This window comes from Argiope bruennichi, chromosome 10, assembly GCF_947563725.1.
Source record: "Argiope bruennichi chromosome 10, qqArgBrue1.1, whole genome shotgun sequence".
Taxonomy (NCBI): Eukaryota; Metazoa; Arthropoda; class Arachnida; order Araneae; family Araneidae; genus Argiope; species Argiope bruennichi.
Window position 1 is genome coordinate 51833631 of NC_079160.1, and position 26311 is coordinate 51859941.

At 23.5% G+C, this 26311-nt stretch overlaps 1 protein-coding gene across 1 annotated transcript; it reads right to left on the minus strand.

Annotated features, from left to right (window-relative positions):
* Window positions 1-287: 287 nt before the first annotated feature.
* LOC129987532 (GPI inositol-deacylase-like) lies at window positions 288-25545 on the minus strand. The gene is made up of 23 exons (XM_056095501.1): window positions 25416-25545; window positions 23636-23703; window positions 23142-23162; window positions 22046-22199; window positions 21727-21769; window positions 19628-19707; window positions 18609-18705; window positions 17465-17655; window positions 16318-16370; window positions 15043-15109; window positions 14078-14242; window positions 13420-13491; window positions 11416-11474; window positions 10858-11008; window positions 10048-10270; window positions 8689-8749; window positions 8426-8579; window positions 8222-8315; window positions 6934-7024; window positions 6174-6365; window positions 4458-4620; window positions 2934-3193; window positions 288-462 (listed from the first exon to the last, which is right to left on the minus strand). Exons 1-23 carry the CDS (start codon window positions 25455-25457, stop codon window positions 288-290), a joined length of 2676 nt encoding a protein of 891 aa, XP_055951476.1. The 5' UTR covers window positions 25458-25545.
* Window positions 25546-26311: the final 766 nt, after the last annotated feature.

Genomic DNA, 26311 nt, shown 5'->3' on the forward strand with positions numbered 1-26311 from the left:
AAGAATAGCATACATTGATTATTATTGCAGAGACAGTAACTATCACAATACATTGAACAATATGCAATTTTACACCAGCATGTACTTGATATTAATTTAATCAGAATAGAACTCCAAATGTCATTTTTAAAGTGTGAAATCATAGTGTAATGAAGTTGACTGACAGTATGAAATGAAATTCCTTATTCGAATGTATCTTCAACAAAATAAATTAAAAAAATTAAAGGGAATAAAGAAAATTAAAATATAAATTAATAAATAGTTTTAAAAGGCAAATCAATGACAATTTAGTCACACTTCAAGGAATAAAACCCATTAAAATATGCATATATTTGTTGAATACATATAACAAAGAGAGTAAAACATATAAAGTACAACAATCTATAAACTGAGTGAATGCCATATAATGTTGTTATGGTAGCAGCAATATGTAATATATGTGAACCTTTTCTATAGCCAACTCTGTAAAAAGTAAATAAATAAAAAAATGTATTGAATAAAATTTTTATCATACAACTGTATCATATAAAACTGCATTCAAAAGTATTTAATATTTAAACTCTCACTACCTTGACATTAATGTGGTGGGTGTGAATTTTAAAAAGAAATTTGTCAATAAAAGAGAAATTTTTATACTAAATAAGGGAGCAAATTTTTTCCAATCACTATAGTTCATGGAATGATAAAAACTAAGCATTCTAATTAATTGAAATAATATTTCAAAAATCCAAATGAATAATTATCAAATGGAAATAGAATTTATATTCATTCTAAAAGGAAATCTAATATTCTTATTAAAAATTACTGAAAAACTGAAAAACCTTGTTTATTACATTTTGAAAATAATTTTTATTAATTAATTATGAATATATTTCAATGATCTAGTGGTAATAATTCTTCCAGAATATGATATAAAAATTAATGCAAACAAAACAAAACTTCTATTTTCATAGAATAAAATTGCTGAATGACATGGATAAGAAAGAAATTAATATAATTCAATAATTGCGATTAGAAATGAATACATTTAAATTCATGTAAATAAATAAAGTCATTTTAAAGAAGTTATAGTTTTTAAATAATGTCACACAAATAGTTCAAAAATTCTAACAATCACTTACATTTGTACAACATATTTTAAATAACTCTAGAAATGTAGATTTTTTTTCAAAGCTATTTTAGAATATAAATAACTTAAATTGAAACGAATGATACGAATTTTAGACAATTAATCATAATACATTCGAAATATTAATAATTAAACAGAAAGAAATAAGAAATAAAGACATTTCAGATTTATATAGAGGGAAGAAAATATATCTAGTTGTTTAAAATCATCATAAAAGATAAGAATAACTAGCCTTTATTTAAGACAGATAAATCCCAATTAATAACAACTTAAAGAGATGATTGTGATCTCATTTTTAAAAAAATACCTAAAAAATTATTCTACAGTAAATCTCTAACATAAATTTAAATAACTCAGGATATAAATAAGATATATAGATGCAAACACATATACTTTCAAATAACTTCATTAATTAAAATGAAATTATTACTTCATTATTTCATTAATTAATTACAATTTTAACATTTATTTCTGCATTTGCATAATATATTTTATTGTAAAACAAACAATGTTTTCTTTTTACAAAAACTTAAAAATGGGGGGGGGATCATTACTAAAAATTTTTTTTATAGGATTAACAATAAAAAACTGTGATCCTTTTCAACATTTTTTTAATTAGCAAATTATCACTTAGTTTGAGGGGATATATCATTTCTGAAAGGTGAATATTAATGTAAAAGTATAGCATGATGAAAAATTTTATATTTATTTTTATATATGCAAGAACAAATAAGATCTGACATGGCTGGAATGGAAAGTGTAATCTTTCTCCTGCACTAACTCACCATAATTAGTAATTCAGAACATTTTATTTTCAATCTTATAAAGTACTCCAGGAAGGGTAAAATTATAAGATTGACAAAACTGCCATGAATTTGATAATTAAACAATCCATGTTATAATTGAATTTTTCAGGTATTTTTTTTAATAGAAAGAATAATAGTGTTTTGAAATGGTGAGACTATAAAAAATTATATTATCAGTTCTTACCTAAGTTTAGTTATTTTTTTAATGTTTCACATTTCAAAAATTAATAAAAACCTGCTTATAGATTAATAGGTTAAAAACATATAAAATGTTTTCTTACTTTAGATGAGTGTTTAAGAAATGTTTTCTTACTTTACTTACTTTTTTGAGCGTTTAAATGTTTTCTTACTTTCTCACTTTTAAGATGCTTAAAATGATTTTCAAATTTAAACACATTTCATAATGGTATATATATACACTGGTATATTATATCTCTTTTTTCTGTAATTTAATCAAGTTTCGCACAATCAACTAATAATCTATTCATTATATTTTTTTGTATTACGCTTTATGCTACTTTTTATGTCATGTCAAATTTTATGCACAATCTGCTAAAAGAGAAATATTTCAGAGTTTTTATTTTACATTCATTTCAAATTTCTGTACAGATTTATAAAGCCAATTTTTGTTTTTAATTTTATATTTTAAATTATTCAACATTTAATATAATATATTTAAATTCTGAAGCCCCAATATGCTCTTTTGCTAGCAAGATAAGAAAGAAGATATGAATTGTGCCATTTGCTTTGGCCTTTTCTTTTTAATTTTTTTTTTAACTAGTCACCAGAATATCTTTTCAACATGTAACTACAAAGCCTTGAAAAAGCATTTAGATCTTTTTACTCTTATGTAATTGGAATGTAAATCCATATCTATACTCAGATAATTTTTCCACTCTCTTCGAAACAAAATGAAAAAACAAAATGAGATTTAGAATAGGAATAATTGAAAAAAAATGTTAACATCTTCCTAAGGGAAGCTTCAAATTAAAACTTACCTATTAAAGGAAGGTGTTGGAAACTGCCAAAGTAAGGCACAACATAGAACCATCAAAATGCAGGGATATGTGTAAGGATCATTGGTAACCTGCAAACTGTATGGTAGACTTTTTATCCATGCAATAAAGCCAGGAAGAATTAAGCACATTGCACACATCCAAAGAAGTAACAATGTTAAATGTATATGCCATTTTGTCGTAGCTACACCAGGACCTCGCCTTTCAGTTTCAGCTATACATCTTACATAAGTGGAAAGCAGCTGAAATTAATTAGAAAATTTAAGAGAAAGTGGTTGTATTTTTGTTATTTGTCACACACAATCTCAAAAATAATTTTGTCTGTGTGTGCAAACAAACTCCCTTTGAATAAAGAGAAAAAAGAAAATAATTTAAAAGCTATGCTAACAACATGGAATCAATTCAGTAAGTCATCTATAAGAACACCACATCATATTACTAAATAAAGAAGTGAACACTCTATAAAAATCAATAGGAAAAATCATTTTGCAAGCAAAGACAATAAATAAAACAAAGCTCAGGGAACAACTGTTATTATTAAACAATTTAATTAAAATATTACAAAATGTCTACAAAAGCAAATATTATTGGAACATGTTAGTGTTAAATTCGAGTTAAATATATATTATACCCTTTAAATTTACTAGTAGCAATTGTTCAAAAAATAAATTAAAATAAAAAGTCAGGTTATATTATTCTGATCTCCCTTCACACACAAAAATAAATAAATAAATAAAATAAAGTAAATAAATAAAATAAAAAATAAATCTAGACTATAATAGTTAAAATCACCACCCATTGTTACTCTTATTTCTTAATAAAAAATGAATTAAATTTCAAATGCTATTAATTAAATCTTAATTATTATCTAGCAAGGAAAAATAAATGAATTACAAACTTTTATACACAAAATAAAATCGCACAGGGATCAAATAAAAATAAATAACTTAAAAAAATATTTTTTATGCATAAAGACATACAACTAAATGGCAATTATAAACTTCTAAAATTTACACAACATCTAAAAACAAAGTAAATACACATTTAGAATCATTTAAAAATGTCCTTAACGAATTCATATTAATAAAGCATATTTATAACGTAATATAACATATAAGATATTATGTTATATACATACAATGATGAATATACTTCTAAAATTTACATTCATTAATTACTTAAATAACGAATTCACTAAAAAAATCATCATTTATAACTTAAAGCATATCATACATATATTATAAAGTACTTTAAGATATTAAAAGATGCATTTAAATATTTAGTTCTAATATAAAGTCAACAATTTATTTTATAAAATATAATTATTTGTGAATGTTTGGAATGCATTTTGTGGGAGGAATTTTTAAGTTTTTTTTTAATCATTAGCCTTTGACACTTTAATTTTAGCTTACTATTTAATGGTAGCTATAGAATAAACACATAAACATGAATGTTATATTTTATAATTAAAAAAAATTGTACATGTTTGAAAATTCTACATTTTACCTTTAAGAAACAAGATACGAATATGCAAATAGCTCCCAATGAACTTGAAAATTCAAGAGATATTGCTCCTATAAAGGCACACCATATAAACAGAAGTTTAGATATTTTCATTTTAGCTTTAAGTGTTTGATCCAGTGGTACTTCGGTTACATTCAGGACTGCTCTAGAAATAGAAATAACAAATACAATTATTACACATTATAGTATTTAACTCTAACAAATTCTCATTTAAGCTTTAAAATAAGAATTAATTTTTAATAAAACACTGAAGAAAGGAATCAAATTTCCTGGTTTAAAAACATGACTGTTATGCCGCAGCAAAGTTTAGCTTAACACTCTGTTTTAATGCTGCACGAGAACTAATTTGGGATGGAAATTATAAATATTTACCATGGACAGGATAACATGGATAAATGAGATGTTATCTTTATCTATATACTTTTTTTTTTTACCACAAATAAGAATAACATTTTACTTGACACCTAATCGTTAAAACTCTCCCATCCCATAAGAAAAACAAGTCTACACCAAATGATTTATCGTGCACAAGACCCACACACATTTTAAATCTTTAATGGAACTGAATCTTTAAACATGATCGAGAGTTAAAAATGATAATATTGGACTTTATATAGCAGTTATAAATAAATTTAAACTTGATATAATTTATATAAGTACAATCAAAACACCAACTGAGTGTGCAATACAAATCTGAACTGAATAAGGAAATATTTAATGAAGGATTTAGAACAAGTAATAATTATTTTATTTTTTATTAATTTCAAAGTAATTTAATCAATAGAACTTATCTTCCACTTTCAGCCTAAGAATTTTACTTCAGTTAGTTTTTATTTTTAATCTCTTCAGTTTAAAGGGTTTTACTGATTTTTTTAGGATATTTTTTTTTAATTACAAATATTATTCAGAGTTTATTTAAACACATATTATTTTTTAATTATACTAATTTGGTTTTAAAACTTTATCTATTCTGAAGGAAGCATTGGATAAAAATACAGAATAATAATAATAAAAAAAAAATAATAAAAAACTTTCAGATTTATATAAGTCTACAAACCTTTAAAAGATTAAGTTTGCAATTTCATTCATTACTTTTTGGCTAATTTTAATCTCTTAAATATGTTTTGATGAAAGTATTTTGTATTTTATGAAAGTATTTTATATTTTATAAAGTTATAAGATATTAATTTATCTTCATTTAAAATGGATTATAATGGCTAGTTAAAGTCTCAGTAAAAGATCTGATGAATTCCACATTTAAAAAATTTTTCATGGAAAAAGTTGGCGAGTAAGCAAGTCTAATACAAATTGAATCTATTAGTTGCAACTGCTTTCTTGCTTTTGTGTAAAGGAAGTTAGGAAAGAAGAGGGGTATCCTTAGATGCCGTGCACATCATTCGGTGGTCTTGACACAAATTTATAAAATCTGTCCCAATATAGCTCTTATATACTTTAAAAAAAAAGGACCATAATGTAAATTAAAACTCATTCTGGACAATGGATATATAAGCTTCTCAATAGTGAGAATTTGGGAACAAAAATGACAACTTAAATCAAAAATGATTGTTTGAAATCATGCTTTAACATTTAAAAGCAAGAGCATAGTAAATTTCATATTGAAAATTAAAAAATAATAAGAAGATTAGGCCTTAAAATATTCAGAATCATATTAAATAACAAAATATTTTTAAATCTTACCTTTGTTTTGTACACAGAAAGCATTTTGTAATTCCTTTCAGAAGATACACACAAACTATATACAACACTGTTATGAATCCACAAGCAATAAGATATAACAATGTTCTTAATATTAAAGTAGAAAGAAAACGATTATCACTCAGAGTGATTTTGTCTGCAGGGGGAATGAAAGGCAAATCAAATTCTGGAGACCTAAAATAAAAATTTAAAAAATATATTATTGAAATATATATGAGTTAAATCTAATTTTAATAAGGCAGTGACTGGTCTAGGAATGGAAACTTCGTTGCAAGCCATAGAGGGAAATATATACTCAATTTGTTTTTTGAGTTAAGATTAATCTTTTTTTTGAAAGCTTCTGTAGTGATAAATTGGACAAAGAATTTTATTTATTAAAATTCAAAAAAACATAATAATTACATTTTTGCAAAATTTGTTATTATGACAGGAACATGAATTAGATGCAATATTCATATTTTATTCCTTTAATCACTTACTTAACAAAAAAAGTCTACTCAGCCTGACTCATATATATAGTTACTTTAATTTTTGAAAAGTTACATGCTGATTGGACTGTTCTCAAAAAGTCATCTACCAGATTGTATATAAATAGGAGATGGTGCTTTCCCTTCCCATGTCAGGATCTTTGTGAGAATGAGACAGTAGAATAATTATGACATAAAATTTCTATTCTAGAGTTAGGTTTTTTAATCATGCAAGCATTAGCACTAATTAAAATTCAGAAATTTCAATTACTCACAATATTAAATGATACAAAATAGATGGAATACCAACTAGAGTAATAAATGTTGGGTATTGGCCAAACACTGTAAAAAAGGATGGGAAAGAACCTGAAATAAAATTAAAGTATTATTTTAAGATCCATTAACAGAATAAAATATTGCATTACAAATATAATTTTAAAAAATACACAGAGAAAAGTTTTAAGTTAATAAAGATAGACTAGTTAAAAATTAATCACATTAGATAATCACAGTAAAAAAAAATCTTTTAGATTTGAATCATGTTTGGGTTTTTGCAAAATTTCAGGCAATGTTTCTTAAATTATAGGCTGAGTTTCTAATGGAATTATATAGAACATCTAATGGGTTCATAAGAATTCTCATTAGCTGGCAAAAATTTTCCAGAGTTATAATACTTGTACACAAAAAAAAAGTAATTATTTTAATTCAATTATTTAATTAAAATTTGCAAAATAATTATTTTAGCTATACTTTTCTTCTGATTATTTTCTATTTTGAACTTAGAATAGAAAACCTCTAGACAAAAAGGGGTAGTAAAAATTTTTTTCTATCAGAAACAATTCAAAAAGGAAAAAGGTTTTAAAATTTCCAATTTGATCACAATTACAATTTCATTGATTACATCAAAATATATAGTTTCTACAAAGTGCCTGATATCAGCATTATACAATGCACTTTACATTAAATATAAAAAAGTGTTTCCAAAGCTAAATTTCAAGAAATAGAAGCTTTCAGAAGGATAAAAGTATCAATAAACATTCATTTAAAATATCTTCATCATCCTTCTATAATTTAATAACTGTTTAATTGTTACCTTCTGATTTTAATTTTTTTTCCAATCAAAAATATTTAGAATTATATAAGAATAGATTGTAAAAAGAAAGTTTTAATTTTGCATCACAACCTGTTAATGGGAGGTAATAAAACATTTTTAAGGAACTTTATAGTAAAACTTGTTCAATTTAATAGACATTTTAAAAAATGTTTTAAAAATATTTTTTACCTTTTTAAGAATTTATAAAATTGTTTTAAAAGGCAAAGTACATGAATCAGTATTTAAAATAGCAATCTAATATAAATTAATTTTCTTTACAAATTATGGTTTAGTATTTCAAATAAGGATTACTAAATTCAAAGTGTCTTTAATAACTTCAAAAAATTATCTCATTCTTAAACTAAAATAATCTAATTAATATGTTAAATATTTTTAGAAGTTTTAACACTACAAAAACATAATGAATGTGAAAAAAAAAATCCGAATGCAGTAATAAGATGAAAAATTACCAAGTGATTCAAAGAAGTACATTTGTCCAGCCAAGAATGCTAACAATAATGCAACAACATAACCAACAATATATAGGCCATAAAACTTCATGAACTATTGAAAAAAAAGGAGGGAAATATTAAATACATAGAATTAAAAAAAATATTAGAAATTATATTAATGAAAAAATCTTTTTATATATTTTTTTAGTAATCTTTATGCACCTGACTAGCAATAAGGCTTAATGGAAATTTTGCTGTAAGCACAGTACTACATTCCGGATCTAAAATAAGCTCCACATTTACATCATGATTAGAATTTGGAGGGAGTAAGAAATGTGCTTTCAAAGGAACAGTTGTAATTCCTCCCAGTACGGTTCTAGAATCGGAACAGAGTAAATTAAATTTAAATACATGGTATTTGACATTAAAAAAGATTATGATACATCACTAAACTCTAACATATACAAAAAAGGGATTGAGCTTACCTTATATAATGGTAGGAAATTTCATTGTTCCAAGGTGTTTGTACTTTTATAATTCCTTGACCTACAAATGTATATAAAATTTATTAAAACAAATATTTGAACTAATTTTGAACTTGAAAGATAGAAACAGAAAAATTTGAAAGATAAAAATCACTAATACAGAAATTGTTCATCTAAGCTGAAGCATTCAGACTTGTTTGTAAGCACACTCTTATTCATGCAAGTTCCACAATGTAACGCTCGTAAATTACTGCCACTCACTAATACCATTTAGTTAACCATTCACAAAACTTTTTTAAATACTGACAAATCTCTTTAAATTATTTAAATATAAATTTCTATATTTTATTCTTTTATTTTATGCATCATATCACATGTGGAAAATTACTTTCATGACACAATTTCTAAAATAATGTTAAAAAAAAAGAAGAAAAAAAAAAAAAAGAAGTTTTAGGACACCTATTACATTTTACCCTTTAATTTTAAAGGGAAATCTCTTGTCTTTAAAAGCTATTAAGTCAAGAAATGGCCCTTACAAATTTGAATGACGGTAATTTTTATGAAACTTTAATCAAAATCATAAACTGTGGAAAAAATGAAAAGCAGATGCAGAAATTTTTTTATATGTTTCTTTTCACTTTTGATCTTTTTAAGTGAATAAAAAAATGCAATAATACAATTTACTAATCTTAAAGAGAGTCATTTAAATAGGTATACTTCCTGTATATAAATAGCCATATATTCATAATTTCTATTATATGAACACAGACATTGACGACATTTTTCAAAAATTTGAATGATTTTGCAAATTTTAATTTGCAATACAAAAGTTCAAGTTCAATAAATAATATTATTTCCAATTTTTAAAAATTTCTGAGTTTCTTTTATCGGTCATTCTGAGAATGATTTTAATACTGAAGAAAATATTTCAAAGTTTTATATCAAAGTAAAATAAAAAAAAAAATAATAATAAAAAAAAAGCCTTCAAAAAATTGATATAAATTATTATCGAATGAAATTAACATTCTAAATAACCAATTATTTTGATTTTAAGAGCTTTTAGTTCTGAAATACAAACATTTAACAAGAATAAAATGTCCTCTTTGATATGCATTCGAATTTTTGAAATATGAAGAATAATCTACTAATTTGTTTTTAAAAATTATATGAAGAAATAAGAATTAGCTGCTTTGAAACAGAACATTAAAATTAGGATGAAAAAACACAAACGCACTCAAAGTATAATCTTTTGAAGGTTTAATAAGCATCAACACTTCAAGAATAAAGATTATAAAGCTAAATAGCTTTAATTCTATATAAATAATCTTACGTTCATACAAAACATATATAAATGCTTACCAACAACACTTCCAGCTCGGCAAAGCCTAGTTTCCAATTGCAATTCAACAGATTCAAAAACGCCATAACTTTCAGAAATAATTATATTATAAAAGACAGACTGTTCTGGCAGAGATACACTTAACAATCGGACAGGAGGAGTAAACATTCTTTGAATAAGAGAAGGCAATTTGATATGTTTTGTTCGATCCTTACTGTTATACCTTTCTCCCAGGATATCAATCTAAAAATTTCAGATGTCATCAATACAAATGATTAAAGCTATATTTTTTTAAATGCTAATTTCCATTTCTTTAAGTTAAATTAATTTACTGATTTCCAAAAGCTTATTTCACTGAAAAAGTCCTTTAATAAATATAAAAAAAGTTGCAGGAATTTCAAAATACACTTAAAATGTGGAAAATTTTATAAGCATGTCCAATTTTTTTCATAAATAATGACAAACATAAAAATATGTCAATTGTTGAATTCACTCATCTATTTTACATGTTAAAATATTTTTTAAAAAAATACTAACATGACTTTCTAAGGAAAAATATCTTATCCAAAAAATGACAAACAACATATTAAAAATAGTGATAGTGAACATTTTTTGAAAAAATATTTAGTAATATTTTTAAAAAGATGGCTATGAATATGGACAATTTTAATTAAAGAGAATTAACTATGGATATCTAGCAATCTAAATGTACAATTTCAAAGAAAATTAAAAAGGATTTATAACTAAAAGTGAAATAAATCTTCACTTTAAATATAGAAATGTTAATAATTTTACAAACGTGCAAATATTAAAATATATACATATATTACCTGTGAATCAACAGGAGTAATATAAATTAATATGTAAGGATATTTTTTTTCCTGCAAATACTGAGCACTGAGATTTATATGACGTCTTTGAGACTTCTTGCTTTTGTTTGGAATGATCTCCCCCTTTTCAGATAAATTTTCACCTTCAACACTGGAAAAAAAAAGAAAGAAAAAAAAAAAAACCTTTTTTAAAAACAAAAACAAATGAAAGATCAGTAAATATTAAAGAATTTTGAAAGTATTGTAACTTTAGGTTTCATATAAAAAAAGATTCATCTCATTTCAAGATAGGTACTTAATTAGTTTTTTTTTTTTGTTTTGCATACAAAGTATGATTTAGACATGGATTTGACAAGAATCTAAGAAGTTTTACATTTTATAAGTTTATTCTTTAAGTAAATGCTGCATATAATTTAATATACTATATTTAATTATTAGACAATTTAATTTTGGTTTGAAATTTAGTGATGCTATATATGTAGTAAACATATTAAGATATATTTTACAAGATCTGAGAAATTATTTAGTTCTAAAACTGCAATAGAATAAAATTATTACCATGTTTTTGTTTCAGTTTCAGACAATCCAGTGCATCCAAAGATCCAATCTCTTTTAACCTAAAATGAGAAATGAAATATATTTTCAATTATCTAGTAATAGAAAATTGAAAACATTCCTATTTATTTTATGTGTATACCATTTGTTTGAAATTAGATAATTGGAATTTTTTAAAAAATGCACACTTTTACACATAAATAATTACAAAATGTATTGTATTAATGGAGAAGAATGTTTAATCCCTGAATGTGATGAACTACACATTATAAGTTGAGTTCACATAACTTATAGTTGTATAATTAGTGCATCAAGAAATTTAATGTCCACAAACAATGCCTTTTCCATTTATAGAATCATGTGTCTTTTGTAATCTCAATTGAGGTACTTAATTACACACATCAAAACTCTTTAAATAGTAAATATGGAAGATCTTAGCAGCATATGTCTACCCAATATATTTCAGATATGACCCTTATCAAGACTTTTTATGAGGTTAAGTCTTGTAATATAAATAGTTCAATACTTTTTGGATAGTTGTGAACTGAACATCCAAACATGACAACTTCAAATATAACAGAATTTTGTTTTGACATAACATTTACATACAGAAAATATAAATCAGAAATTTAAAATTTTCTTTGGCAGGTTTTATTTTCAATGTCTTTAATTCAGAACTCCAAAACTAAATATATATATATAAAATATGTTTATAATGCTTTGTAATAATCATTAAAATAAAAATAGAAGCAGCATGATGGAAATATTTCATCAACACAAATGCACGCACATACGTGCGCGTGCACACACATACATGCGCACGCGCACACACACACACAAAGAGATGACTGGAAATGAAAAGATAATTTTTTCAATATTTCTTAAAACATAACAGTTACAAAATAAATTTATTAAAGAACCTAACTTTTTTATTAATGTATTATTTCTCTCTTTATTTATTTATTGCTTATTTTTCTGTTTTATACAAAATATATACTATAAAGGGAAAAGATTTTGATAATAACAGATATTTATCTAAAAGAAATAAGTTTCAGACATTCTTTTCCATCTTTGTATTTCTGCAAAGTTTTTTTTTGTTGCTTTCTATATTGCAATTTGGTTTTTTACAATTTATTTAAAGTTCTATTCATAATAACTCCCATAAAAAATAATCCTTTTCAATAAATGTGTGATATTAAAATCAATGCCAGCAACCACTTTTTAAAAAACTAATAATCCTTTCCTAAAATAAATTTTAAGAAAAGCAAAGAAAAAGCTGAACATATTCAAAATAAATAGACCCAAAAAGGGAATGAGCCAAGTAAGTGCATCAAGGTAGATGAAATTTTCATTTTTCATTTGAGAAACATAAATATTTTAAATTTTATAACTCATAGCAGTATTCCTCAAACACAGGATAATCTAAATTAAATCTCATAATTAATGAAGATATATTAATGATATTGCCAAATGGAAAAGTCTCATTTCAAAACTAATGCAGCTACAGCAACTAAAATTACTTGAACTTACAGCTGTGGGTGCATTGTGTGGCAATCAAACTCACTAACTGTAGGACTATCCCAATGGTTGAATCTTTATTACTGAACACAAATCATGAAAATAAGTAAAAAAACATAATTATTAATAAAACAAAAACAATTTAATAAAAATATTATCTGTCATAGTAGCCAACGAGATTACTAGAAATATTTAACTATAAAAAAACCAAATGGCAGCTTGAATTAAAAGATAAAAAAAAAAAAAAAAAAAAAAAAAAAAAGAAGAAGAAGAAGAAAAAGTGCTAGAAAAAGGGTTTTTTCCCACTTTTTAAAATTTGTAAAACGGGAAGATAAAGAGTAGTTACATCATAAAAGCAGTTCAATTTCTATATTAAGAGAAATATAAATACCAATGAATTATTCAATGTTCAGGTACTAGCAAACAAAATTTTAAGTAATAAAAAGTTGAGTTAAGGTAGAATATCACTCTAAAAGCCTATATACTTACAATTCCAGATGCTACCACTAATATATTATCATTCTTTATCACAGGAACCAGAAGATAAATAGTAGAAAGCACCTACAAACATAAAATAAATATAAATGCAAGCGACTTTACAAAAGAACTAAAGCATTTTTTTATAAACATACTGTGATAGAAGACAAAAATTTAATCGAAAAGAATCAAAATTAAATTAACAATTCTACTTTTAAAACACTGATTAAATGAATTGAGAATTAATGATTAGAAAAATAATTTAAATTCATAATGCTTGCTTTTTATTTCACTGATTAATCATGATAGATGACTTCCAAAAATAACCTATATAATATTTTAAACTCTCAGAAAGTTGCCAAATTTTAAACCCAATTTATTCTGTTATTTAAAGTTGAAAAGATTATTTATATAATTATATCAGGAGGCAGAAATTAAAAATCTTAGAAAGTAATTAAACATTATACATTTTTTTAACATAAAAATAAATTAATTTTTCAAAATAAAAAGTTTTTATTTGTATTTGTTTAAAATAAAAACTAAAAAACTAGTCTAGAAAAAAATTGATTTTCAGCCGAACTTTAACCATCAATTGAGAAAAGTATATGTGACGAAAGTAATAATTTCCATAACAAAGAATTAATTTAAAATAAAAATATTTTATTCAAACCTTGCTACGAGTAAAACGCCAAGTGTTGCTTTCTTGCTCGATCCAATCACCACCAGAAGTAGAAAATGCACTGACTGGTACAGAAGGAACTTTTGGATAGAATGTCCCACTACTTCTTGAAAGGTAGTAGTGTTTGAGTATACTTTCTATATCTGAAGCAGAATTCTATATGGAATAATAAGAAATAATATTTTTATTTTAGAAATGAACTTTCCACCAGACTAACTGGATTTAAAATATTAATCAGCAAAATAATTATAATATTGGAAGTTCAAAACAAAAGTAGTCAAATATCTCCCAATTACTTTGAAGATATATATTCAATCATAATGTTGTATTTAGAATATTTCTTCGCATAAGAGCTGCATTAAGGAATGCAGGTTGATAATATTGCAATTTTAACCCACTACTTTCCACAGTGTCACATTCAATGTTCATTCCTTCAGTATTGTTCAATACAACTAACCATTAGACATTTGACAACAACCATTAGACATTTTTGTAAAGTTTACTATTGTAAACCATTACAAAAATGTCTAATGGTTTACAATAGTAAACTTTATAGCCAATATATTTTGGTCTATGCTAAAAATTAGGTACCATCACTTCCATCTGTTCAAGTGTAAATGATGTATTGCCATCTATATTCATTGCCACTACATATTTTGTTTTAGAATGTGTTATACTGCATGAATTATTGATTGCACATAATCAATGAATGTAACAAAATTTCAAATTAAGTTATTTTATAAGTAACAGAAAAGCTAGTTTCAGACAAAGGAAAAAGTCAAAATAGGAGAATTAGTTTAAAATTGCATTGATTATTTTATATTTTTTAGAGAACAGAGTTAAGAAAAAAAAAAAAAAAAAGGTTAAATAGAGGATAATATATATATTTGTTCTGAACAAAAATTGAACATTAGAATGAGCAATGAACATTCTTGTGTAACAAAATGAAAGTTTACCTGTTTAGCATTTTTCATATGCAAATCATATAATGTCCTGCATATGGTCAAAACAAGCTGCTTACACCTAAAAGCATACAATAAAATAATAATAAAAAACACAGAACATTTCTATTCATAAATTTAATTACATACAAAAATAAATAACAGATTAAAAATACAAATTAGAAGCTAAAAGGATACAACAAATGTAAAAATCCGTTTAGTATCTAGGATTTAATAATTTAATTTATTGCAGGCTTTTTAAACAATGTTTCCAACAGTATATACTTATAGTTTTAATCAAATCGAATAAATTTAAGGTCTGCAAAATAATTATTTGGGTTTTTTTTAGAATCATTTAGCAAATTTTAAAAAAAATACCTTACAGCTTTTTATTTAAATTTTAAAAAATTGCAATATAATTAAAAATGCATAAAACTATACTTTATTAGAAATTGCATGCTAAGATGCCTCAAAGATAGAAGATTTATAAATCTAGATAGAAAACAACAAATTATATTTCAGTGTTTTGAATATCTAAATCCATTAACATATTTCTAGAAATGTAGGTTAATCAAAAGTTTTAAAATTAAAAAAAAAGTTACTAGAAAAAAATTAATTTATAATATATTAAGAATAAATAAAATCCAAAAACAAGAAAATATATTTTCACTTTAAGTCTACATTAGAAAAAAAAAAAAAAAAAACTGTTTAAAATGATTTAAATATTTTTGTGCTTCAAATCATTTTTATTTGATTGTATAAGGAAAAAATAAAAATAAAAAAATAGAAAAACTTATGACAATTTTGAAAAGTTTTCACTTATTAAATTGTACAAAAGAAACAGACTTTGTAAACACATTGTAAATAAACAATATGCAGATCTTTCAAAAAGTTTTACAATGTACTTAATCAACTAAACAACAGTATCTTTCATAATTTTTTTCCAATATATGTATATTAAAATAAAAAAACAAATAACTAAAAGCATGCAGAAATTTTTAATAAAAACATTCAAGAGAAATTAAAAATATAATAATATAAATAGAAATTGCACTATTCAGATAGAGAATCTAAAAATTGAAAGGATACATTATATAGAATATTTTACAACTAAGCATTATACAAATTATAACTTATTTACCAAATATCCACTCAAATTTTCGTTTTAATGTTGCAACATTCTATATGAATTATTTTATCTAATTATATTCATATCAAAATAAGCATTGCTCATTAAATCATCAAAAATACTTCAAATCTTTTTAAAACATTCAAATTTATAATTCTTACCAGACAATGGCTAGATGATCAGTTGACACCCATACACCAGGAATGGAAGAAGTCTATAATACTATAATAGTAAGTACTAAGCAAAATATTAGAAAAATAGAATAATTTTTAATCAATGAACAATATATAGTAAAATTTAAAATCAAATTGCATTCATTGGCCTATTCACAAAAATAAAAGCTTGTAAAAAAACATATTTATTATAGAAAGCCCAAGATATGTATCGGAATCATTTGTATAAAGTAGAACACAGATCATCTAATAAATTTAAATTTATAACACATTAAAAAAGTAACATATCTCTTATAATGTCAAAATCAGTGCATATCCAATATCTGAATTCTAATTTTAAATACAGGCAAAGGGAAAAAATATGTAAACATCTAACCATTCTTTCATTTTGATGATGACAAATTATGTGTGATGGAAAATAATGAACAATAATAATATGTAAAATAAGACTCATTTATATCACTACATGAAGTAATGAAATTGCATCACACATGAAGGATTTTTTTTTTTTTTTTTTTTTTTTAATTTTCAACAATAACCCTAATGTAAGGGAGCAATTTAAGGTTATTTTATCTTGTTACAATAAAAAAAAACTTTAAAAAATTTACAATTCAGAAGTAGAAAATTATGTATTAACTGTTATGGTCATCTCAAATTTGAATTCAGGAGACATAAAATATCACTCATAACTAATAGTCTACAGCCTGCACTTTTTATAATATTTATTTCATCAAAATTCTTAGATAAAGAAATATGATTAATGAAATTACCATATTACACTTTTTTTCAGAAGGCATAATAAACATTAAGAATAAAAAAAATATAATAATAAGTACTAATGTAGTTAACAAGCTGTATAAATTGATTCTAAATATAGTATTTTAATTACTATACATAATGTATGGTTAATAATATGTTAAAAAAATATTGTACCTAGAATCAGTAAAGTTCTAATACAACTTATTAGCAAGTAATTTTATACATATAAAACAGTGACAGTTTTTATACTTAAGGATTAATATTATATTTATTATAACTGATACATTACTAAATGTTTAAATACATGTCACAATACTGATCTTTTCACTTAACAAAGGAAAATTTATTTATTAGATAAAAAACACTAAACACATACCAAAACTTCAACATCTCTGACATTCTTGTGTTGAAAATTGTTTGAAGTTAAATCACTCCTCACCAATATATCCCTTTGGCCACCACCAATTGAAATGATTGGGATATCACTAAATCCTTTTTTGTTACGGTACTTCCAAGTTTCTTTACTTCCGGCATAGAAATTCACTATGGCAGTATCAGCAGCAATAACTATTAAAACAAAGGTAAATGTCTATAAATTTTCAGTCATAATTGTCTTAAACTATACACATTTGCAAAATCAAAAAGAAGAAAAATAAATAAATAATACTGAATCACATTTTCTACCTAAAATATCCTATATTATAAATATTAACTGGAAAAAATGATCACAAAAATGATTTAATTATATATAATTATAATAAATATCTCAATAATAAAATAATGCCTCATGTAATGAATAAAAAATACTTATGATGATAAATCTTTATAATTAACTATATAATAAATAAAAAATAATATAAAAATGCTATTTTTAATTTCTTTTTTTGAAATTGAGAGCATAAGAATCCTTAAAAAACAAATTTATATAAAATGGTCATAGATTTGTGTGAGAAGAGAAATACTTTATATCAGTATAATGGAAAAATTAAAATATATACCACATAAAAATACATATTATACACATTTTTTCTTTTTAATCTTGTGGAGTTAATTAGAACTTTCCTCTTTCTCAATGAAAGCAGAGGGAAAGATATATTATTGCATGCAAGGGGAAAAAATAGTAATATATATTATCAACATGACTTTGGTATTAATTCAAATAATAATATATTTTAAAATATTATTATCTTAAGAGAAATAAAAAAATTAAATATTTTATGAATATTTTATTTCTAAACCAAAAAAAAAAAAAAAAAACAGAATTTTAAATAAAAAAATTAATGACTTCAAAAACTGGAAAATTAACTATGTTATATCAGATATTTGAAAAAAATAAATAATAAGTAATACATTTAGAAATTTCTGAAAATATATTGCTTATAAGATTTTCAAGTAGAAAGAACTTTATGAATGTGCAGATATCCATGCATTATCTTTATTAACAATTTTTTTTGTAGTAGAAATTACAACTGAAAACCAATCAAACAATATAATAATACTTTTAAAAACAGTTAAAATACCTGGTTCTTTATGAGGTGCGGCTAAAGTAATAATTAGAGAAATATCTGCTGGATTAAAAGAAGGAAGAGAGAAAACTGCCTTGGCAATTACTCCACCCTAATAAAAGTAAAATAATATTAATGTGAAAAATGAATCGTCAAACTGTTAAACAAAGTGCATGCAATATATTAAGTAGTTTTATTATGTGATTAAAATGCAATGCAAATATATATAAATATTATATATATATTTGCATCAATAAAAGTACAGACTTATGATTGCAAAGCTTAGAATACACATAATTTTTTTTTTTAAATCATATTTGTTAATACTAACTTTAGCTTACAAAAATTAAATAATGCTATATTATCATTATCAGCATTATAAAATTCTATTTTCTCTTCTTTGTGAGTATAAATGAAACAAAATTGTTTTATTTTTTAAAGAAAATATTACGTTATATCAAATTGCTTATAAATAGAATAATAAAAAAAAGTTATCACATATAAAATAATAGTAACATAAGATATTTTACTACATATTTTTCTTCTACTTATACATTTGTATTAATATATATTTCTAGTAATACTCACTGTCTGTATTTGCATTACATAAATTATTAATCACTATTAATACATCTTCCTAAAACCACGTATAACACAAATATTAGAAATAAACATAATAGAAAAAAATTAGGATTTAAATCATAAAAAAAATATGTATCAAAATTTTTAGTTCGTTTTAAGCAATTGCAGTTAATTAACGTTATAAAATTTTTATGCAAAAAAAAAAAAAAAGCCATTAAAATAAAGATTACAGTGTGCAAATTAATATATATATAAATTTAAGAGGAAAAATTAATGAAAATTAGAAACCAGCTTTGTTAAACAATTTCACACTGCTTTTATGAAAAAGCAAACAAGTAGTAAAAATTTTTGTAGCAAATTAAAATTTGAGAAAAATTGACAAAACAAATATTTTTAATATTTTATTATTTTCATAAATAAGTTCAAAAACATCATTAAGAATTATGCCATACCATTGAATGCCCAATCAATGTTATTTTCTTCTCTGAAGAATAGAGGCTTTGAATATGTTTGATGCAAGCAAATACATACTCTAAAATAAGACATTAAAAACTTAGAAATAATATAAAAATATCTAACTTGAGAAAATAATATACAAAGGGACAAAATACTAAAAAATCATTAAATTAAATATAAATAAAATATTTTGATGTTTGTTTAATACAAAAATTTATGCTGTTTTAACAGATTTAAGTTAAATATTGAACAAAAAGAAGAAAAAAAAATTCAATATTTTTATTCTTTACTGATTGCAAAAATTCAGAAAAAGTATATGACCTTTTATAGTTAACTTACTGATATTTTTAAGCATATCAATTAAGAATATACTAATCATCTAAGTTCAAATACTTTATTTTTACTTCAAAGATTAATCACTATTTGTAGTCAAGTATTCAATCTGAGATTTTGTTTTATGAATAAGTTAAGTAACAAAACAAAGATTAAATAAATACTAAACACATATTGGAATTAAACACTTGCAAATGAAGATTATTCCATGTTATTTATTATTATCATAATAATTTTATAATTTTTAAATGCATCTAAAGTTTATTTTATACAATGTTAAAAAAATACTTTCCTACATTTTTTATTTCAAAAATAATTTTGAAAACTAAACAATAACCCCAGAAATTTTATAAACAATGTTTTCCTAAGAGATTATAATAAACAAGCTATCACATATTTCTGGATATAAACAGATAATGCAATTTTTTTTAAATTTGCCTAAAATACAAAATTGCATAAAAGTTGAATTAAATATTTACAAAAATATCCTGTGTTACTCAAACATGTAGTCATGTGTCAAAAAATACTGCTAAGCTGGTAATATGGGTTGAATATTTTCCACTCATGTTGCTATATATAAAAGACTAATAATACATGCATAATAGCTTTAACTCCAGTAACTCTATCTGAAGCTAGCACATTTTCCACATTCATTTGCTTTCTTGTATAAGCTGTTGTATCTGTGCAATTTTTTTTTTTTTTTTTTTTTTTTGCTTTTTGCCATTTTTGTAAAACACATGGTTCAGATTTTTTTTTTTTTTTTTTTTTTTTTGCGAATATCGACAAAATTGTGACAAACTTTTTAAGATTAAAATTATGTAATCACCATTAAAAAATTATAGTTTGCATTCATACCATATTCTTTTGTCTTAAAATAATGATTACTCAGTTAACTAGTTATAACAAACAATTCTGAAAATAAAACACCAAATTTTCACAAAAATAATGATTTTTTTTTCATTGCAATTAAATTTTTTTAAAAATAGAAATTATAAGAATAAAGGTTCTCTATATATTCTTATTAAATATCAATAATATTACTAAATATATACTTGGTGACATTTAGCAATATACTACTTGCACTCCACAAACAAATAAATTTTTGTGAGTTTAATGAATAGAGCCCAACCTCCCCTCCTTTGTGTAACGCAGCTTTAGGCAGTTTCAAAATTCCTGGTTTATACACAAAAATATAAGGAAAGTAAAAGTGATTTGAAAAATTTCTGTTAAACAAAACTATTATTTGATCTTTTTTGAATAAGAAGGGCATTGTTATAACTTTCTAAACCTTTATAAATAGATATAAAATAACAAAAAATTTAGAAACCATTAAAAATTAGAAAATTTAATGATGCTCATGTTACTAGTAAACAAAAGAAAATTCCCACCACAATTTTCAACACTTAGCAAAATACTTCGGTTTTTATGGAATGAATGCTGAATGTTATCAATATGTTCAGCCATATAAAAAAATATAACTAAGCATGGTATATTATGTCTTACTGCATGAGATTAGTGTTATACTGTGATATCTTAACCTTTTTTCCTTCAGATTCCAAAATTAAATTGGCAAAACATATTTCATATGTATCACATGATTATCATTATCTCTAACAATTAACAAAACCATTATTTAATAAAATTAAAAAAGAAAAAAAAATATTCATATAAATATCGCAGAATTAAATGAGAGAAAATATATGAATTAAAAAAATAAGAAATAAATACAAAATATTGTGTTCTAAGCAAAAGTAAGCATTACCAGTTTGATCTTTTAATGTTCCACCATACAGAGCAGATATCTCCTATAAAATAAATACTATACATGTAACATTTTTAAAATTTAAAATAGAAATAAATTCAATTTATAAAATTTAGACAGAACATATTATAATAACATAAATGACAAAAACCTTTTGCATTTTTTCAATGCATGATATGAACTATAGAATAATACCTATATTTAAAACTATTCTTCATATTAAATTCTAAAATAACAGCTGGATGGAACCCTCTTAAAATGTGAATAATTCAGAATTTAATAAATAAGTAATAAAATTTAAAAATATTAATAAACTTACTTCATTAAAATCAATTGTAAAAAAATTGAAAAATATATTAGTTTGTAGGGAATGCCCCATTCGTAGAGCTACAGATCCAAGTGATCTGACTTGACGATGGCTTCCAGCATTACCAGGAATAAAAAGGACTGGATTACCTAATAATTTGCCTTTTCTGAAATGTTAGAAACAAAATTCAACTGATTTATAAAGTTGTGAAGTAAAATAATTTCTATCCTGCAGTAAGATATATTTGTTAAAATTTCTTATGAAAGCTCCAAGAAAAAGTTGATTATTTACAAGTATTATTTTATTGCCAATATTTAATTTTTACATCTGCATTCAGTGAATTATCATGCATTAAAAACTGTTCAAGAAATTTGCAATTGAAAATTGAATTATCTATTTATTATTTATGATAATTACTTATAAAAATAAAAAAAGGGAGAACCCCCCTCCCCCCCCAAAAAATATTTATAATTAATGAAACATTCTAATGTAAATTAACAGAATATTATATTTGCTCAGAAATACAAATTTTAATTTGTTGATATCAATTGTTAATTTATAAGGCATATATACAAAAATATCTTATGGTAATAAAGCATTACATAATTTTGTCATTGCTATGCTACAAAGGATATTTTACAGCTAAATTTCATAAGTTTTAGCTTTAGGCATTAAATTAGTTCTAAGAAGATATATGAATACATAGAAAAGTATAGGGATAAATGCTGTTAGAAGACTGATTATTCAAATATGTGACTTCTTTTCCTATGCTTATTACAACATGCATTGCAGAGAGTTTAAAACATTGGTAAAGAAATAAGTTTTATCTATAAAATTCAGTTTCAGTTTAAATAATAGGATGGTTAATGAGTACTTAGAAAGGTATAATGCACTTTTTTTAAATATCTCAAAATTAATAAGAAAAACATTCAGGATCTTCATTAAAAGATGAGAGAGGGGATCTCACAGTAGAAATCTATAATTCTGTAAATTATTTTTTAATAAAAATAATTAAATTCTTTTTTAGAAAAGCTTAAAAACTAATAATTTGTATAATAAATCATGGTAAATCACCTATTAAAATAAATTCAATAGAAAAAATACTTACTCAAGTTCTTCAAAATATTTCCTAAAAATTACAGAAAAAAAAAATCTTTTATTCAGAGGAAAAACAGCCATTACACACAGTAAAATACTTTTTTCAAATATTTATCATACTTTATATTGACTTATTTAAATGAAAAAAAGGGAAAAGAAAAATAAATAAACATTTCTTAATATAATAATAAATATAAGGACAAAGTTCAAGAGAATTTATTTTTAACAATCTTGTTTTGAAATCATGTAGAAACGATTAAACATGAATAATTCAAAACATTTTATATTTCTTATACATATTTATAATTATTGTCCAACCAAAATAATTATAAATACATATAAGAAATCAAATTGTTTTTATCTATGTAAACACATGTTCTAATCTTAAATAGTTCTTCAGGAAATGTTATTTCTAAATAATTAAATTGGCAGTAAACAAATAGAATATGAAGTTAACAATTAAAACATGACTTAAATGATGTTAGAACTGAAAATTTTGCTTACCCTTCTCCATAAACATACAATTTATATCTTGGAAATTGTTTAGCAATATCATATTTCAAAGGAATATTCTATGAAATAAAGAAAGTATGAAAATGTTATTTATTTAATATGGCAAAAAATAATTTTTAAAATATTGAACAATAACACACTTAATTTCACAAATATCTAAAAATGAAATAATAAACATAAAAAAAATATTAAACTTATTACATCTTTACAATTTTAGATAAGTTTCCATTTATCAAGATCCCAATTTTCATCAAGCTTGCATGTTAGCATGATTCCTTTAGATCAATCATGACAATTATCACTATGATATGACAAATTTTTGACAGAAGTTCAGTTAATATTAAAGAATAATATTTTGTTAGGAGTTAAAATATAAAGACTTTTTTTTTAAAGTAATTTTTAAGAGATGTTTTTCTTCCCTCTTCTGTTTGTATTCTCCAGAAAATGCAATGAATTTAATACAAGTAAGTATTCCACATGCTAGAATTGACTCAGAAAAGCCAATTTCCATTTTCAGCAAATTTTGTCAAAATTTTATATGTTCTTTCAAGGAGCACTAAAATAATATTAGAATAGTTGCAAATGATTAATTATATACACAAATTTCTGAAGATTTTTACAAATACAACATTTGAAACTATATTTTAGCATGTAATGAAGATATATATTCTACATTTAAAGAATCCGCAAGCATTTAAAAAAAATAAATATGCTATATAAATTCATAATTTTAAATTTAGAAGAAAAATAAATTGAACTAAATGTATTTGATTTTTTTTATTTATTTTGTATGTGAATCATGTAAATTTTTTTAAAAAAATTAGTTAAGCATAATTGATTTACACCATGAATAAAATACATCTATCATGTAAAAAAAAAAAAAAAATAAAATAAAAATAATAAGCTATATTTTAAAAGCTACTTAAAGATCTTTTCCTTTTTTTTTCTGTCTAAATTAAGAGAACCTAGAATTAATTTAAACATTTAAAATCATTCTATAATATTTCAGATTACTCCACTTTAAAACATAGATATATTTAAAAAATTTGAGATGATTTTTATTCTATGTGATAACCAATAAAACACACTTTCAAAGTTTTGAACTGTGTCTAACAGACTGTAAAAATGCAAATAAATAATGCACTATAAAACCAGACTTGCTTCATCATAAAAGAATGATAGAATATATGTTTTCAATCATCTAAGGTCGAAAATATCTATTTAGTTTCACATATTCTAGAGTCATATTTAGGATTATTTATATGTGAGTATTAATGCATGATAACAATTCTGGTAATTTCTCAATAATTCATCATATTATCTAATACTTCGCTGAAACTATGTTTGAAATTTAAAAATATTATAAACTGTAAATACTCAAGTATGCAACACAATAGATCCTTCATAACAAACAATAATAATAATAAAAAGAACCTATTATTTTCGTTCTACATGTACAATACAACGATACTGTGACTCGCGAAAAAAAAAAAAAATGACAATATGAAGTAAAGCTTCAAAGTATTTTCATTGCCGTTAAAAAAAAATCGTAACAAAAATTGAAAGATTTTTTTAATATAAATTCAAATTAAATAATTAGTTCAAATTATTTAACTACCTTGTCCCCAGTTAACAAATTCCAAATCTAAGGAAAGTTAATAAAAAAATACAAAGAAAATATTTCACATATGAAGTTTAAAAATTTCACAAACTATAAAGAATATTTGGAGAAATGAAAACAGAACAAAATTATTAAATAAAAGTAAAGTACCAAATATTCTGGATATTCAAACATGTAAGTCATCTCACACATGTTGTTTTCATGGTTGTTCACGTAGTGGAAAACTCCATAAAGAGAAAATATAAAGCATAGTACCGGCAAAAGAAATTTAATGTTTACATCCGATATCTCCATTTTGGTTTTTGTTTATTGACAAGGTTTGACAACGGGATAAGTTGAGTTGTGTTCTACCTTCTAAAAATGCAATTTTGTATTTGGCTTTACCAGCGTGTGGATGTAAAATCAAACATGAAATTCTGTCAAATTAACTAATTATGAGTACAAATTTAAGTAAAAGGCATTAAATAAAATGTTTTTTTTTAATTTCTCGCATCGGAGGAGAAATTATTAAAACTGAAAAAAATTCCGAACTCGAAAATTTGACGAATCTTTTTGTTTCTGGACATACTTAACAACTGTGATCGAGAAAAATATTTTAATCTATCAGTTTGTGAAAAACCTACTCAAACGGAATGAGCTAGATGAATAAAATTTTACATCCGCTATTACACCAAAATTATATATTTGTTTCAAATCTTACAAGGTGAGGGAATTTGTTGGAAATTGAGTTCGAGATGAATTCTAGTGTAATAATAGTATGCCTTTAGGATGTAAAATATTAAATATATATTAAACTATTCATGAAAATATTAAAGCACATTAATCAGAAAATGACCCACAAATTTTCAGTATAGCTTATATACTATACTCTGTTTCACCCTAACTTGGCAGTAGTGTATATTCTAGGCATGCCGAATCACAGTCTCTGTGAGGGGAACTGGGTTACTTTAAACTATAAAGTTACTAGAAATGCAGATCGCTGGCGGATCTTTATCTCGCAAATTTTTCGCCAAATAGTAAATATTTATTAACTTTATTATATTATC